The sequence below is a fragment of the Hypomesus transpacificus genome, chromosome 6 (genome assembly GCF_021917145.1).
Source record: "Hypomesus transpacificus isolate Combined female chromosome 6, fHypTra1, whole genome shotgun sequence".
Lineage (NCBI taxonomy): Eukaryota > Metazoa > Chordata > Actinopteri > Osmeriformes > Osmeridae > Hypomesus > Hypomesus transpacificus.
Genome location: NC_061065.1, coordinates 12,166,046 through 12,183,732, shown reverse-complemented (window position 1 = coordinate 12,183,732; position 17,687 = coordinate 12,166,046). Strand labels below are relative to the sequence as shown.

Sequence of the window (17,687 nt, the reverse complement as noted above, 5' to 3'; positions counted from 1 at the left end):
CGAAGGGTTCGCCAAGACAACACTGTTCAGCCACCCGCTGGTCAAGCGTTTTCTGGCTGGGGTGTGTAGGCTCAGGCCACCTCCGAGAGCGTCAGCACCTACATGGGATTTATCTCTGGTGTTAGACGGTCTGTGTGGACCACCTTTCGAGCCCATAGACAATGTATCATTACGTCTGCTTTCTCTCAAGACGAGTCTACTCCTCGCTTTGACTATGGCTAAGCGAGTGAGCGACTTGTGCACTTTATCAACACACGCGGATTGTTTGATCATCTCGGGTGATCGAACAAGAACAGTGTTGCGTCCTAATCCGGCTTTTATCCCCAAGGTGATTAGCCGAGCGTTCAGGGCACAGAGCTGCGAACTGAGAGCCTTTTTCCCACTTCCGCACAGCGGAGAGGAGGAAAGACGCTTACATGGGCTGTGTCCAGTGCGCGCTCTGTCGCGCTATCTGGAATGCACAGCAAGTATCAGATCTTCTCCCCAGTAACTGATCTGCTACGGTGGATCGAGAGCTGGCTTGCCACTCTCCAAACAGAGACTTTCTCACTGGCTCTGCGAGGCTATTGGTCTTGCGTACACGTCTATGAGATGTCCTGTGCCACCTGGCATTCGGGCTCATTGCAACCGAGGAGTGGCAGCCTCAGCCGCCATCCTCAGGGGTGTAGGAGTGGAGGAGATTTGTGAAGCAGCGTCTTGGTCGTCGCCTTCACCATTTGTGCGATATTATCTGTTGGACGTTTCCTCCTCATCTTTTGCGCATTCTGTCCTCAGCATGGCTGTTGGATCAGGTGTAGCGAGATGACAACTTGCAAGGTTCTTGTGGGCCCTAGATGCGAGTTGTTTGTTGATTATATCGCCAAATGTGGGACAGGCAGACATTCTCAGTTGAGATGTCTGTACTGTATGTATTCTGTTGCCCCACCAGCTTAGCTGTTGGGCAGGCGAGAGAAACAACATGAGTTTTTAAGTAAACTTCCCCAGTTTTTTCTTACCCTGGACGACACTCTGTGTCACAGTAGTGGCCTGACCGGGAGGACAGACCCTGTATTATTTACATCAGCAGGTCTGTCCTCGGTACCTTGTGAGATTCTGTCTTTTCAGATCAGTCTCGCTGGGGGTATATCTGGCCTCGCTCGCTCCGCCTAAACCATTAGGAGCAGAGCTCCCCTATGGGGCGGAGCTCCACTCATAGAACTGGAGTTACTTCCATTGACTATCGATATCACTGCACACCATAGCTAATACTAATAATATCAAGTAATAATAGCGACTACTTCAAGAACCTCTTAAAACACCCATAATTCATCACAGCAAACTAAGGCTAAGCCATGTAGCTTTCTCTTGGAAGTCGCGCTTTGGATAAAAGCGTTTGCTTAAAGAATAAATGTAAATGTAATGTCGCCTATTGAGAAATGCTGGTTCTAAAGAAATTTGATATAGACTATTTTAGCGAAAGGTGCCCGAATGGAGGAGCGACAACATGGATCTGCAGATTCTCCAGCAGATTGTATGATGTGACAACCTATTTATTATTCTCATGGAATAGCCTAGCTAATTACACATAGGCCTATAGCCTATAACTAGACGACCGAAATTGGCTAGAGGAGCGACGGAAAGGAACAAAGAGAGAAGAGGATAGAGACCAAATACCCCCCCCTCACCGTTTGGGATAAAGCAAAAGACTCCGCCTTCAGTTTTGCCGCTACCTCTGATTGGATCGAGACTGAACTGGCTTTTTGACCAATGACTGCCAGTTACCATGAAGTATAAAAACTGGGCTCTGACAGTTGCCATTTACTGCATCCTAAAAACGTCAACAAAATGAGCGGAAGAGGAAAAACCGGAGGCAAAGCCAGAGCAAAGGCAAAGACCAGGTCATCCCGCGCCGGACTTCAGTTTCCCGTGGGTCGTGTTCACAGACTTCTCCGTAAAGGAAACTACGCTCAGCGTGTGGGAGCTGGTGCGCCCGTCTACTTGGCCGCTGTGCTCGAGTATCTGACTGCTGAGATCCTTGAGTTGGCTGGCAACGCTGCCCGCGACAACAAGAAGACTCGCATCATTCCTCGCCACCTGCAGCTGGCTGTCCGCAACGACGAAGAGCTGAACAAACTCCTCGGTGGTGTCACCATCGCTCAGGGCGGTGTGTTGCCCAACATCCAGGCAGTACTTCTTCCCAAGAAGACCGAGAAGGCAGTCAAGTCCAAGTAACGTCCCCATTTGGTGTGATTTCTCACCCTCCCCTAAGGCTCTTTTAAGAGCCACCCAATCAACTCAAGAAAAGTGCATTGACCTTTGAACCATGATCATTAAGGGAACAAATGATATCACTAGTGAGCCATATTCACAGATGTAGCGGGCCAAACCGACCTGGATTTTGTTCTTATACTTAAGAGTGAGACAACTTTGTATAGGGTATTTTATCAAATTAGTTATTTCACACATGTACTATCATGTCCCCCAGCATCAAGCATTCCCCCAGCATTTAAGTGTATTTTATTTTAATACACTTAAACTTAATGTTTTTTTAAATAAGACACCAAACACTGACATTTGCCCATCCGATTCAAAAGGGTTTCAGTGACTGCAATTACTTTAGGGCTGTATCCAGTGGCTGACCATCTTATTACACTGTTTGCTACATTTGAGAAGATAGCCATACCATTAGCTGCAACATTGTTTCGGTTGGCTTGACTTAAAATACAAGTGTTACACTTCTAGCATATTGGGAATTCAATTCATACCGCACCATTTCCGTTTGGTTGGTTCTAGACTAGATACAATTTAGCTACGTAATGACATTGGTTGAAATTCAATGTGTGAATTTTACATACAAGCATGAAAGGAAACGGAAGAACTTGTCTTTTCATAGAGATAGTGAGGTGGCTCTTAAAAGAGCCTTTGGGGATGTTGCAGTCAAATTACATTTAGGCGCGCTCTCCGCGAATGCGGCGGGCCAGTTGGATGTCCTTGGGCATGATGGTAACCCTCTTGGCGTGGATGGCGCACAAGTTGGTGTCCTCGAACAGACCGACCAGGTAAGCTTCGCTAGCCTCCTGCAGAGCCATCACAGCGGAACTCTGGAACCGCAAGTCAGTCTTGAAGTCCTGGGCGATTTCTCTGACCAGACGCTGGAAGGGGAGCTTGCGGATCAGCAGCTCAGTCGACTTCTGGTAGCGACGGATCTCTCTCAGAGCCACGGTGCCCGGCCTGTAACGATGGGGCTTCTTCACGCCACCGGTGGCTGGTGCACTCTTACGGGCTGCCTTGGTGGCGAGCTGCTTCCTCGGGGCTTTGCCACCGGTAGATTTACGAGCGGTCTGTTTGGTTCTGGCCATGTTGATTGTTTCCTTTTCTTCGAGTCGAAAGTGAATACAGCAAAAGGGACGTGAACAAGTTTATATCTCCAGCCACGTCGTGCATTGATTGGACGGCCTCATTAAGTGCGTTCGACTTCATGCAGCACCGGCCGCGCCGACAGCCGGATGCCTTAAAGCTAAGAATGCCATTGGCTGCTTCAAGTCAGCCGGCTGCAGGCGACGTCGGCGCTGCATGAAGTCGAACGCACCTATTGTCAGGCAGGAGCCTCCCTCTCCCCCGCCATTGGATGTAGTCGGGGCCGCCAAAAATTCAAACAAGACCCCGCCCCACTCCCAATATTGCTTTGATATTATAATTTTAAAATTAAGAATCAGTTTCAAACAATTTCCATTTTCACTTTCAAAAGGTCAAATTTAATCATCATTTTCTAAATAACTAGCGCTTTATAACTCGTCAATAACTCGTCACTAGGGAACATCGTATTTCTTTGGGTGCATAGATATACCTATATTTTTTTTCTTCTTCCACAGTTAAGTCGCCTCCGATGAATATCTAAAATAGATTCTCTTATTTGTAAATGAGCATCTTTATCCCTGTGCGCAATGTATGATTATCCTCTCAGCCCCTTGGTGCTTGTTGAAAAGCGTTAGGCTGTATCGAGAGTAGACACACCAATATGGCCGCGCGTATTAACATGGTTTTCAGAAAGTCATTGGGCAACGCTCTTGTGTACGTAGGCTACACATGATAAAGACACAATTTACTTTTCATGAGGGATGTAATACTCGTAAGGGATATTCAAGGTGAAACATTAGTAATTTATCTGTAATACCAAATGTATAACTATCTGGCTCATGAAAAAACCTCAAGAACATTTTGCTCTTGGATGGCTCTTAAAAGAGCCTTTGTGGATGTTACAAAGCCTCCTTGCGCGCCTAAATTTTGAACTGCTGCGCGCAATGGGCCGATCATTTGGTCGCTTTAGTCGTTTACTAGGCTATTACCAAATTATTTATAATCCAATTAATATTTTTTACTAGCGTCAATGTATCCTACGAAAATGAGACTATCTAAATATGTAGGCTACATGGCCGTGGGAACGTTTTCTGCTGGGGGACATGATAGTGCATGTGTGATAAATAACTACTTTGATCAAATACCCTATACAAGGTTGTCTCACTCTTAAATATAAGAAAAAAATCCAGGTCGGTTTGGCCCGCTACATCTGTGAATATGGCTCACTAGTGATATCATTTGTTCCCTTAATGATCATGGTTCAAAGGTCAATGCACTTTTCTTGAGTTGATTGGGTGGCTCTTAAAAGAGCCTTAGGGGAGGGTGAGAAATCACACCAAATGGGGACGTTACTTGGACTTGACGGCCTTCTCGGTCTTCTTTGGAAGAAGTACTGCCTGGATGTTGGGCAACACACCGCCCTGAGCGATGGTGACACCACCGAGGAGTTTGTTCAACTCTTCGTCGTTGCGGACAGCCAGCTGCAGGTGGCGAGGAATGATGCGAGTCTTCTTGTTGTCGCGGGCAGCGTTGCCAGCCAACTCAAGGATCTCGGCCGTCAAATACTCGAGAACGGCGGCCAAATAGACGGGCGCGCCAGCTCCCACACGCTGCGCGTAATTGCCCTTACGGAGAAGTCTGTGAACACGACCCACGGGAAACGATAGTTAATGGAGGTAACTCCAGTTCTATGAGTGGAGCGGAGCCCCATAGGGGAGCTCTGCTCCTAATGGTTTACCCGCTGCCTAGTGCAGCCAATGACTGAAGATCAAAATGTATCCGCACCTATCACTCACACAGGTGCCCTATATAAGGGGGTGACAGCCGTCACTCATCCTCCCAAAAGTATTAAATACAGCCGGGTTGAATAAGTCGAGCTGGGCCTGCAGCCCTATGGGGCTCCGCTCCACTCATAGAACTGGAGTTACCTCCATTAACTATCGTTCTATTTCGTGGAGCTCCGCCCCATAGGGGAGCTCTGCTCCTAATGGTTTAGGCGGAGCGAGCGAGGCCAGATATACCCCCAGCGAGACTAGATCTAAAAAGACACATCATCTCACAAGACACCGAGGACAGACCTGCTGATGTAAATAATACATAGGGTCTGTCCTCCTGGTCAGGCCCCTACTGTGACACAGAGAGCCGTCCAGGGTAAGAAAAACAGGGGAAGTTTACTTAGAAACTCATGTTGTTTCTCTCGCCTGCACAACAGCATAGCTGGAGGGGCAACAGAATACATACAGTAAAGACATCTCAACTGAGAACGTCTGCCTGTCCCACATTTGGCGATATAACCAATGAACAACTCGCATCTAGGGCCCACAAGAACCTAGCAAGTTGTCATCTCGCTACACCTGATCCACCAGCCATGCTGAGGACAGAATGCGCAAAAGATGAGGAGGACACGTCCAACAGATAATATCGTACAAATGGTGAAGGCGACGACCAAGACGCCGCCTCACAAATCTCCTCCACTCCCACACCCCTGAGGATGGCGGCTGAGGCTGCCACTACTCGGGTGGAATGAGCCCGAATGCCAGGTGGCACGGGACATCTCATAGACTCGTATGCGAGACCAATAGCCTCGCAGAGCCAGTGAGAAAGTCTCTGTTTGGAGAGTGGCAAGCCAGCTCTCGATCCACCGTAGCAGATCAGTAACTGGGGAGAAGATCTGATACTTGCTGTGCATTCCAGATAGCGCGACAGAGCGCGCACTGGGCACAGCCCATGTAAGCGTCTTTCCTCCTCTCCGCTGTGCGGAGGCGGGAAAAAGGCTCTCAGTTCGCAGCTCTGTGCCCTGAACGCTCGGCTAATCACCTTGGGGATAAAGGCCGGATTAGGACGCAACACTGCTCTCGTTCGATCACCCAAGATGATCAAACAATCCGCTCGCGTTGACAGAGCGCACAAGTCGCTCACTCGCTTAGCCGTAGTCAAAGCTAGGAGCAGACTCGTCTTGAGAGAAAGCAAACGTAATGACACATTGTCTATGGGCTCGAAAGGTGGTCCGCACAGAGCGTCTAACACCAGAGATAAATCCCATGTAGGTGCTGACGCTCTCGGAGGTGGCCTGAGCCTACACACCCCAGCCAGAAAACGCTTGACCAGCGGGTGGCTGAACAGTGTTGTCTTGGCGAACCCTTCGTGACATGCCGAAATGGCAGCCGCGTAAACACGCACAGTGCTCGCGGCTAAGCCCTCGTCAAACAACGATTGTAAGAAACACAAGAACATTTCGACCGGACATGAGACCGGGTCAAGGTTCCGTTTTCCACACCATTGTGCAAAGGCTCGCCAGCGCGACGCGTACCCTCTAGCAGTAGATTGTGCGCGCGCACCCAGAATGGTCTGAATGACAGCATCAGACAGACCCCTGCGCTCTAAGAGCTCCCTCTCAGTAGCCAGGCCATAAGTGGGCCTCCGATCACTGGAGGGCTCTTCACCAGGCCTCCGGCCTGAGAGAGCGCATCCATCTGGTGAGGTATGGGCCAAGGCCCGCCTACCAGCATCCCCATCAGTTCCGGGAACCACGGGGCTCCGGGGCGATCGGGGGCTATCAGAATGACCGACAGCCCCTCCGACCTCACCCGAGCCAGCAAGGGAAGGATGGAGGCCAGAGGTGGAAATGCGTACAGTAGACCTCTCGGCCAGGAACGGTGCGCGAACGCATCGACTCCCAGCGGAGGTCTGTCCTGTGTGCGCAGAGAGAACCATAGAGGACACTGTGTGTTGGCTCGTGACGCAAACAGATCCACCTGTGCTCGGCCGAAGCGTGCCCAGATCAGAGAAACGATGGACGGTTTCAACCTCCACTCGTCCTCTCTCGGGCCGCCCCTTGACATCAGGTCCGCTCCTTCGTTGAGCAGACCTTGAATGTGCTGAGCTCTCAGGGAGCGCAGGTGCGTGAAAGCCCAAGTCCACACTTCCTCCGCTAAGCGATGAAGAGATGGAGAGCGCACCCCTCCCTGTCTGTTGATGTAAGCCACCGTCGCCCTGTTGTCGGATCTGACGAGAACGTCTCGATCCTTCAACACCAGCGCGAAAAGGCACAGAGTCAGTCGAACCGCTTCGAGCTCCAGGAGGTTGATGTGACGCGTCTCTGACGGTTCCCATCTTCCTCCTATTGAGCCCGCCTGACAAACTCCACCCCACCCGGTCAAGGACGCGTCCGTAAAGACCGGGTAGAGAGATGTCACTCTGCCCATGTCGACTCCGCGCGTCAAGACACGCGGGTCTCTCCAATGGTTCAGATCGGCTTTGACTGATCTCGGTATCACAGCAGTACATAGCAGTCTGCGGCGGTGTCGCACCAGATCCAATCGCAGCTGAGCGAACCATCTCTGCAGCTTGCGCATGTATAACAGGCCCAATGGCACTACTACATGAGCCGCCGCCATCAACCCCAACAGGGACATCACCGACAGTGCGGTGATTGTGCGTGAGACCCGGAACGCACGGAGAGCTATCGAAATAGCCTCTCTCCGTGGTGCCGACAGTCTGGCTCTCATCCCAACAGTGTCCAAATGGATACCTAGGTAGGTAAACTGCTGAGTGGGCCATGGAGCGCTCTTCTCCCAGAACGCGAACCCCAACTGGCTGAGCTGAGTCACCAGTGAGATTGCGTCCTGGATAGCTCTGTCTGGAGACTGAGCCAGAACTAACAGGTCGTCGAGGTACGCCAGAATGCGTATACCCCTCCGCCGTAACGGTTCTAGAGCTGCTTCCACGCACTTGGAGAAAGTTCGAGGAGCCAGCGCGTACCCAAACGGCAGGCGCGTGTACTCGTACTTCTTCCCCTCGAAGGCAAAACGCAGAAATCTCCTGTGCTTCAGTTTGATAGGCACATGGAAATACGCGTCCTTCAGATCTATGCTGATCCCAAAGTCGTTCCGCTGCACACAAGTCAGCAAACGCTTTATCGTCAGCATGCGAAAGGGCCGTTTGGCCACACTCTCGTTGAGCACCCTCAGATCTAAAATCGGTCTCATCTGCCCGTTTTTCTTGAGAACCAAAAAATAAGGGGAGTAGAGACCCGAGTTCTCTTGATCTCTGGGGACAGGGATCACCGTCCCTTTGGTCAGCAAGCTCGCTATCTCTTTCCGAAGTGCGAGCGCTTTCAGCGGGCAGGACAAGCGTGTCTCCCTCACTCCTCTGAAAGGAGGAGGAGTGCGCATGAACTGGATGGTATAACCCTCTCTCAGTATCCTGTCTAGCCAGCCTGACAGTGAGCATGACTCTCGCCACTCTGCATAATGCAGAGAGAGTGGGCGTGCGTTCAGCTGCGGAGCCGCAGACAGGAAACGGCCGTACTCTCGTCTGACCCCAGCCGCCGCTGTGCACCGACTCGGCGACACAGCCCAAGGCGGGGTCAACTCGAAAGGGCTGGAGCAGCGTCTCAAGGCCAAAAGAGGCCTGAGTGCTGTCCTCATTATGATCCTCGAGAAGACTCACAGCGCGACCAGAGGTCTGCGCGTAACGTTGCAGCGGTGGCTCGTGTAACGTGATAACAGAGTCACACGCTGTGTTATGGCGCATGGGGGCGGCTAGCGGTCTGGCCACACGCTTGCTAGCTGGGCCAGACTCCGCTATGTACGTGCCCGATGGTTTGGCATCGCTAGTAGTGGGAAACTCGCGAAACGAAACCAACTCATTACTCCGCTCGACAACAGTACGAGTGCTCAGCTCAGTAACTGTCGAGATTGCAAGAGGCACTGGATGGAACACTTGTCTTTCTGGGAAAGAGTAAAGCGGAGGTCCAAGCCTCTTTATTTCATCCCTACAAACAGGGGTGGGAACCAAAGCCTCGGTCCCCGCCGCCAGTCACGCCCTCCTCTTTTTCCCACCTCCGCCACCACGCCAGCTGGGATTAGGTGGACGGCTGTAACCCGCTCTCTCGGGGGGAACAGCCAAAGGTGGAACAGGTGTCGCGGGAGGAGCAGCCTGCGTCGCAGTGGCCGCTCGTGCCACCGGACGGCGAGCTCGTTTCCTTCTACCTTGTGTGGCACCTGCAGGGATAGAGAAGGGAGCAGCGTTAGCCTTTTTCTGCAGGGGCATATGCCCCAGCAGGTGCTTCCTCTCCTCCTCCAGGCGCGAGAAGCGTTCGGACGCTGCAGCCACAGCCGGTCCGAACAGGCCCTCGCCCGTCACCGGGGCATTCAGCAGGGCAGACTTGTCCGCCTCTCTCATGGCCGTCAGGGACAGCCAAAGGTGGCGATGAACAACAAGGCTGTTGCCCATTGCTCTGCCTGCACAAATAGCCGCCCCCTGATTCAGGTGGAGCGCCGCGGACGCCATCCTGGCCACCCACGACGTCTCCTCCGGCGACAGGCCCTCAGGTTTCTCTGTCGAGAGCTTTGAGACCGCCGCCGTTAAAAGGGCGGCGGTGCCGGAGGCTGCCGCTGCCTGCGCACCCCAGACATAAGCTTTGTCTGCCAGAGAGGCAGTAAGCTTGTCACGGGAGGACGGCAGGTTTGCCTTCTTAGCCGTCATCCACGCGCTGGCCCCTGGAACCAGGTATGCCGCGAGGGACGGTTCCAAGGGCGGGGGGCCGGTCTTAACCGCCTCTCCCAGCCCGGTCACCCTCGTGAAAGGGAGCAGCGCTTTGACTGGCGCGTTAGCCATCAAAGGCGCTTCCCAGGAGCCCTGCACGTAATCAGCCAGCTTTGGCATAGTGGGGCACAGGGGTTTTGAAGTCTTCATGCGTTTTGCATGGGGGCCAACCTCCCACGGGTCCTCTTCCTCCACAGGAGGAGAGGCCGGCAGCGGATCGCCCATGATCTCCGCTGCTTTCTTAATGATTGCAGGGAAATCCGCCCTTCGAGACAGTGCAGAAGTGACAGTAGGGCCGGGAGCCGGCTCCTCGTCATCCTCCGAAATTGAACTCAGCGCCCCCCCTTCCACATCAGGAAAGGACAGGGGGGCTGTGCGCAACACGTTCTTCAGGATAACCTCCACAGGAGGGTCCCTACTAGACGGTTGCGCCTCGAGGTGGTCCTCAAACTCCGAACTCTCCTCGTCGGAGAGCAGGGCCGAGACCACATCTTCAAGGGGCTCTTCCACCTGGAAAAAATCAAAGCGCAGCCTCCTCTCCGAAACGGAGAGGCAAGCGCATGATTCGCAGTCAGGGGAATCCACCAACCCGTCCCTGGCATGCCGGGGTCCCATGCACACGAAACAGAATTTGTGGCGGTCCCCCTCAGCCTCCAGGTAACGGCACCTGCACTTGGCTCTTAAAAGAGCCTTGCGCGGGAGCGGTGGCATGGAAAAGCTCATTTTTCTTTTCTTCGCGATACTCTTCTATCTTCAAGCCAGTGAATTCAAGCAACCCGTGCTGAATTTTTTGGGAGGATGAGTGACGGCTGTCACCCCCTTATATAGGGCACCTGTGTGAGTGATAGGTGCGGATACATTTTGATCTTCAGTCATTGGCTGCACTAGGCAGCGGGTAAACCATTAGGAGCAGAGCTCCCCTATGGGGCGGAGCTCCACGAAATAGAACTGAAGTCCGGCGCGGGATGACCTGGTCTTTGCCTTGGCCCTGGCTTTGCCTCCGGTTTTTTCTCTTCCGCTCATTTTGTTGACGTTCTTAGGATACAGTAAATGGTGTCTGTCAGAGCCCAGCTATTATACTTCACGGTAACTGGCAGTCATTGGTCACAAAGCCAGTGCAGTCTCGATCCAATCAGAGGTAGCGGCAAAACTGGAGGCGTTGCCTTTCGCTCTATCGCAAACTGCAGGGGAGATATTTGGTTCCCACCCTTTTCTCTCTTTGGTCCTTTCCGTCGCTCCTCTACTCAATTTCGGTCGTCTAGTTATAGGCTATAGGCCTATGTGTAATTAACTAGGATATTCCATGAGAATAATAAATAAATTGTCACATCATATAATCTGCTGGGTGACTGACGACTGTCCACAGGAGATTCATGTTTACCATTACCCTTCCCATTTATGATGACAAGGATGCCTTGAGAATACTGACTTTTCTTTTCTAGCTGTTGTCGGTGACTGCAAACAAGTTTTACATCCAGTCGTATTTTAACATTTAAGCATAAATAAATAATAGAGCAACTGGTGTAATGTTATGATCACGGACAGGAGCCAACTGCTTGATTTTTATGTTGAAATATGTGTGGTATAAAAATGGATCATTTCACTCTCGACTAGTGTAGGCCTGATATATAGAGAGAATAAACATTATTTGCAATAGTTCATTTAACAGAATTAAAAAGCAGTTTTAAACAACCTCTATCTTTGAGTCGCCCTCTCCCTCTCAAAAGGAATAGAGAACTAGCAGGTAATGTTGTAATGTCTTAAGTATGTTTTGCCTTAGATAGATAGATAGATAGATAGATACTTTATTAATCCCGTGGGGAAATACAGGTATCTGTCACAGCTCTCATATTTACAATTGCATTCAATATGTACAGACAATACAATACAAACAATACAATAAGTTATATACAGTGTAGATAAAAGGTATATGTATATTGTAGGTGTATAGTGCAAAACTGTGTGAAGTCACATATTAGAGTTATATACAGCTGGGACAAAGGACCTCCTAAGACGCTCAGTCCGAGAACGTAGGGTGTTGAGCCCAGAGTGCGAATTAAAAAAATGAAAATTGGGGGTGTCAACTTCTTCTCCAGGGCGTGTATCGACCCCCCCGACCTGTCGTTTTGACCTCTTTTGGGGGGGGTCCAAGTCTTGATTAGGGGGGGGTCAAACCCCCCCATAATTCGCACCCTGGTTGAGCCGCCCACTACGGAGGCTGCTGGACTGTCCTGCCAGGACATGGTGGAGGGGATGATTGACATTGCCTGCATTGCATGATGGCCAAGAGCTTGCCCCGTTTCCGTATCTCCAGTCCCCAGTGAGTCCAGGCTCTGCCCCACCACTGAGCCCGCCTTCCTGACCAGCCTGTCCAGCCGCCCAGTGTCCCTCTTGGACATATTGCCTCCCCAGCAGACTGCAACATAGAAGAGCACGCTCGCCATTACTGACTGATAAAACATGAGCAGCATCTCCTTGCAGACTTCAAAGGACCTGAGTTTCCTCAGGTAGAACAACCCTGCCCTTCTTGTACAGTGCACCTGCGTTAGCCGACCAGTTCAGCTTGTCGTCCAGATGCACCCCCAAGAACTTGTAGGTCTGCACCACAGCGATCTCCTTGCCCTGGATATTAATAGGTTGCAAATGTGGCTTAGTCCTCCGGTAGTCAATGACCAACTCCTTGGTCTTGCTGGTGTTAAGGAGAAGGCCATTCCTCTCGCTCCAGTCGCCGAAGGCTCTCGTCAGGTCCCTGTACTCCCCCTCCTGCTCCTCCCTCACACACACCACTATAACCATGTCATTTGAATATTTCTAGACGTGACAGGACCCAGAATTGTAGATGAAGTCCAACATGTAGAGGGTGAACAGGAACGGAGCCAGCACAGTCCCCTGTGGAGCCCCAGTGCTGCTCACAACAATGTCAGAGGCACAGCTCCCCAGTCTGACAAACTGCGGCCGTCCTGTCAGGTCGTCTGTAATCCAGGATGTGAAGAAGGGACCCACCCCCATCCTTTCGAGCTTCTATCTGAGTAAGAGAGGCTGGATGGTGTTGAAGGCGCTCGAAAAGTCAAAGATCCTAATCCTCACTTGACTTCCCGGCTCATCCAGCTAGGAGTAGACCCAGTGGAGCAGGTAGAGGACAGCGTCAACCACCCCTACACTCTCCCGGTACCCAAACTGCAGGGGGTCCAGTGCATGTTCGGTCAATGGTCTCAGGTGGCGCAGAAACAGCCGCTCCAGAGTCTTTATGATGTGTGCCACCGGTCTGTAGTTGTTGAGCACGGCCGGGCGCCCAGTCTTGGGTACCGGCACGAGACATGATGTTTTCCACAGAGCCGGGACCCTCCCTGACTGTAGGCTCAGGTTGAAGAGCTCTTGAAGGAGCTCGGCCAGTTGGTCATCATAGAACTTCAGCAGCCTCGGGCACACTTCATCCGGGCCAGCCGCCTTTCCCTCATTCAGTTTTTTCAGCTCCACCTTTACCTCGTCAGCTGTGAGGCACAGGGGGAGGCTTAGTGGGGATGGGGGCTCAGCCGCGAAGTTAGGGCTGTAGCTGTGAGGAGTAGCTGGTGAAGGGGGACAGGCTGCCGCTGGAGGAGAGGGGGGGGGGAGGACTGATGATGATGGGGCCGCTGAGTCAAACTTGTTATAGAAGTAATTGAACTCATTGGACTTGGCCACATCAGGGGCTGTAGCCAGACTGCCCTTCTGCTTGTAGCCCGTGATGGTCTTCATTCCCCTCCACACCTCTCTGCTGCAGCTTCCTTTCCGCCTTCTTTCTATATTCCTCCTTGGCCTGTTTCAGGCTCCTCTTCAGCTCCCGTTGTACGAGCCTGCGCTTCTCCGTGTCACCCTCTCTGTAAGCTGCCTTTTTCTGATTCAGGAGCCTCTTGATGTCACAGGTGATCCAGGGTTTATTGTTTGGAAAACAGCGCACAGTCCTCCCTGGTACAATCATGTCCTGCAGAATGTCGTGTTGTCAGTGTAGCATCCAACCCTCCTGTCGACTTCCGTGACTCCCCTATTTCCCTCTGTGTCTTGCAGTACATTCCAGTCTGTGCATTCATAACAGGCCCGCAGAGCTTTGGCCTCTGGTGTCCACTTCCTGACTGTCCTGGTGGTGACAGGCTGCTTCACCACACAGGGTTTGTAGGAGGGCTGGAGAGTACCAGGTTGTGATCCGATCTGCCGAGTGGTGGGAGGCCTGTAGCTGTGTATGCCTCCTTTACATTGTCGTACAGTATATCAAGGATCTTATTTTCCCTGGTGGGACAGTGTACATACTGCACAAAGCCAGTTAGATGGGAGGAGAGACTGATGTGGTTAAAGTCTCCAGAGATCACAATGGCTGCATCAGGGTGCTGGGTCTGTACTCTCGCGACAGTCTCGTGGATGACATCACATGCCACTGCCAGTGCAGTCCGTGGCTGGTTGTAAACAACAATGGCGACCATGTGAGAGAATTCCCTCGGAACACAGTACGGTCTGAGACCACCTACCAAGAGTTCAACAGCCTGACAGAAAATCCTTAGAACAGTATAATTTTTTTTGTTGGAATCAAATTGATTTTATAACGTCATAATAAATGTTCCCTGAAAAGGATTAATGTAACCCAAACACCTCCTGCACTCTCCTCTTGCACTGCTTCCTAAAGGTAACTCATCAGGTACAAAGTCATCTTAAACATTGGTGTTCACTGAGTGCTCTTAATGAAGGGGTTTGTTTAACAATTCTTCTTGTGCTTAAAAAAGCACTATCTCCTTGGGAACTAAACAAGAACTTTGAAAAGTTAAAATCGACAAAAAATAAATAAATTGACCACTATACTGACTCCCTTCTAAACGTTTACAATTCCCACAAACTCATTAGGGAAGTCACCCGTATTTATGGGTTGTTACTATGTTACTAGCTAGCAGAGTTAAGGAGAGGCTACAGCAGACAATACTCTTAAGTCACAAGTCAGGTTTTCAACCTCTAGACAGCCACCAACAGATTTGCTGTAGGTGCTTGCAATTTTTTTTACAAAGCACTGTATTTACGATAAGCATATCATGTCTATAAAATCTTCCCCAGTTATATTAACTGTGAATACAAAAATTACGTTGAGCACATTTTTCAACATTAGATGTTTATGCGAGACATCCACGTCTACACCTGACCTAGACGAACGTTCACTTGTCATGTTAACTTGAGAATTTTGAAGATTTTGGCCTGTGTAAAAAGTACCAAAGCATACTTTAAAACATGGTATACAAGTCAATTGACAAATAAATGCAACATTCTATTAATTTATCCCAAAGGATATTTTATTACATACAAATAGACATTACAGCACGTTAGCAGGGGAGTCTTTTCACATGGGAAGGAGGATGGAGGCCCAGCATGTTGAAGAACTCAGTGAGCAGGCTCTGTGACACAAAGGCAAGATGTTTATTTAACTCTCGACCAACCAATAATAAAACAATGTAATAATAATAAATACATTTATTAATATATAGAGTAATACTTACTGGCTTGGACAGCTTTCTTTCCTAAAACATATAAGCATAATACATTTTGATCAGCAGTGAAATGTTGCTAAGCAAGTATAAGGCTAAATTCATAAAGCTTGGTGCATTTGTCTATCTGGGATCAATACTACTAAACATGAAATTATTTAAATCCCCATTGCACCAAACTAACTTTGGCCATTGTCAAGGTAATTTTAAATAAAAAATCAGCAACTTAAAGTGCATTATAAATAGTATTATTATTATAATTAACTTACCCCCATAAGAGACTTTGTAGTACAGATATGTCATGATACCGACACCCACCCACATCTCCTGGTAGGCCTGGGTGTAGTAAGGGCTCATCTTGGCCCACCAGTTTGCAAACACACGTCCAGCCATCTGAGTAGGAGACAAACAGAAACACTTTCGATGTTGTGACCTTGCAGGAAAACACTTTTTGGAAATCACTGGATTAGCTAATCTTGTTGGAGATTATAGTCTGCACTAGGATATACAAAATGTATCGTTTGTGCTTGGCACAACCTATAACATAGTAGTACAAGTGCATTGACATATTTAATAGGCTACATTAACCACTCGAATGATATAAAACACCGTTATCACATAATACATTTAAAAACAAATCGAGCAAAGGCAATTTTAAGATTGTATCCATGGAGCCGAGTACTTTTGCCCGCAAAACTATACTGCTCGATGATATAACCATGGTTCATACAAACAGTAACATGAATGCCATTATAACTATTTGTTAATAGAACAGCAATTTCACAGTCCACGTATGGTTCCGATCACACTGACTGGGTCTACAAGTTTATGCAGTTACTAAATTGTGACTGATTCTGTACAGTACTGTTTGGGACTTGGTAGTATTGACCTTAGCTCAACAAAGTAGCTAGTAGCTATACGATATACGTACACCTATCGTCATAACATTAAGTGACACATTTTCCTTAATTTTGTAGTTGGCATCACTTGAATATTTCGTTGGCATAATTCTACAACTAACTATGGCTATGGCACTTACAAACCAGCTAATAGTGCTAACTCGATAGCCGCCAAATGCTTAAGCGGTAATGCTTCGAGAATGGCTAGTTAGCTAGGCTAGTTAGCTAGCATCAACTGAAGGCCTAACCGTCCTCGTTCAAGACACCACGATGAACAACAGACATAAATATACGCTGGTATGACTAACAACGAGACGCTTATTATGGTTTATTCTATACAACAATTAAAACTGATAGTGGTTCAGGAAATTATTACACGTACCTTTCAGTCTGTGTTGGATGAGGAGGAAGGTCACTTCCCAACAAGCAAGCAAGTAGTATGGAGTCGCAAAGTGCACTGGGATGTATTTTTCTTCTGTTGAGTCATTTGTCTCATGTAGTAATTCCAGTGTGGGTTACTGCCATCTATTGGACTGGAGTGTATTGTGATTTTACTTGTATTTTTCTTTTTTTTTCTTATTATTGACCAGAAAACATACAAAAGTCTCGTATCTATTCAAGACCTTTATAATTTATAAAGGTATAGTCTCTGCTCATGTTGATCGGTTGATGCCCTTTTATGTAAAAAAAAAATCCCGGGGAGATTAGGTACAGATTCAGGGGCCTGGAAGGTTCAAATCTGCACCAACAGAGGGACATGAGTTTACCACCCAAAAAGGAAAATCAGGGTAAACTACGTTTTGAGCTATACATGTTCACCACCGTGTGGCAGCATAAACAACTGGTAACAATGATGTGATTTGATGTTACTGTCACCCTCCACCTAACTATCTTTTTTTAACTCATCAATTTTTGGGGTGATTCGTTATCACGTTAGTTATTCGTTTGTCAATCAGCTAACCAGCCAGTCAGTGAATTTCATGGCGACAAGCCCTTGATAGCTTTGCCACTGGGAGTCAATCACCCCGGCAACCCCTTCAATCCAAAAGGACTTGCTTGTTGTGATATACACACCATCTACGCAGTGTGAACTTTGGACCCAATTGATAGATTTCTAGACCCCATATGCCTGGAATAGAGAGAGGGAAAGACAGTATGAGAGTATGTGAGAGAGGAAAGACAGATGATATTTCATGGTCAAAGCAGATATCTCATTCCATGTCTACATGCAGCTACCCCCTCATCTTTTTCTTTTTTTCTCTTTTCCCTCCTGTCCATCTTGCTGACCCCACTGCTCTCTCCATCTTTCCTTACCTTTTCATATGTCTTATCTTCCAGGACTTCCAACTGAGCTCTCACCAGTCATTGCCTAGCAACACGGCAGCTCCAAACACATTATTCACAG

General features: G+C 49.2%; 5 protein-coding genes across 9 annotated transcripts in view; 2 read left to right on the top strand and 3 right to left on the bottom strand.

Moving 5' to 3' along the window:
* fam184ab (family with sequence similarity 184 member Ab) overlaps positions 1-17,687 on the top strand; it is a 75,486-nt gene that overhangs the window by 13,914 nt on the left and 43,885 nt on the right. The gene's annotated exons all lie outside the window — the stretch shown is intronic.
* LOC124468431 (histone H2A-like) lies at positions 1,288-2,416 on the top strand. The gene has a single exon (XM_047021145.1). It carries the CDS (start codon positions 1,825-1,827, stop codon positions 2,209-2,211), a length of 387 nt encoding a protein of 128 aa, XP_046877101.1. The 5' UTR covers positions 1,288-1,824; the 3' UTR covers positions 2,212-2,416.
* Positions 2,556-3,356, bottom strand: LOC124468428 (histone H3). The gene has a single exon (XM_047021143.1). The coding sequence runs from the start codon at positions 3,336-3,338 to the stop codon at positions 2,928-2,930; it is 411 nt and encodes a 136-aa protein (XP_046877099.1). The 5' UTR covers positions 3,339-3,356; the 3' UTR covers positions 2,556-2,927.
* On the bottom strand, positions 4,660-10,908 carry LOC124468435 (histone H2A-like). The gene is made up of 2 exons (XM_047021150.1): positions 10,835-10,908; positions 4,660-4,998 (listed from the first exon to the last, which is right to left on the bottom strand). The coding sequence occupies exons 1-2, from the start codon at positions 10,906-10,908 to the stop codon at positions 4,686-4,688; spliced, it is 387 nt and encodes a 128-aa protein (XP_046877106.1). The 3' UTR covers positions 4,660-4,685.
* atp5mj (ATP synthase membrane subunit j) lies at positions 15,170-16,772 on the bottom strand. Its single transcript, XM_047021152.1, has 4 exons — positions 16,665-16,772; positions 15,653-15,776; positions 15,396-15,416; positions 15,170-15,293 (listed from the first exon to the last, which is right to left on the bottom strand). Exons 2-4 carry the CDS (start codon positions 15,774-15,776, stop codon positions 15,280-15,282), a joined length of 159 nt encoding a protein of 52 aa, XP_046877108.1. The 5' UTR covers positions 16,665-16,772; the 3' UTR covers positions 15,170-15,279.

Excerpts from the sequence above, each read along its gene's own strand:
- LOC124468431 (XM_047021145.1), top strand. The coding sequence starts at position 1,825 with ATGAGCGGAAGAGGAAAAACCGGAGGCAAAGCCAGAGCAAAGGCAAAG.
- LOC124468435 (XM_047021150.1), bottom strand. The coding sequence starts at position 10,908 with ATGAGCGGAAGAGAAAAAACCGGAGGCAAAGCCAGGGCCAAGGCAAAG. Across the intron at positions 4,999-10,834 it reads TCATCCCGCGCCGGACTTCA|GTTTCCCGTGGGTCGTGTTC; the intron begins GTTCTATTTCGT and ends CCATTAACTATC.
- LOC124468428 (XM_047021143.1), bottom strand. The coding sequence starts at position 3,338 with ATGGCCAGAACCAAACAGACCGCTCGTAAATCTACCGGTGGCAAAGCC.
- atp5mj (XM_047021152.1), bottom strand. The coding sequence starts at position 15,776 with ATGGCTGGACGTGTGTTTGCAAACTGGTGGGCCAAGATGAGCCCTTAC. Across the intron at positions 15,417-15,652 it reads CTACAAAGTCTCTTATGGGG|GAAAGAAAGCTGTCCAAGCC; the intron begins GTAAGTTAATTA and ends TATATGTTTTAG.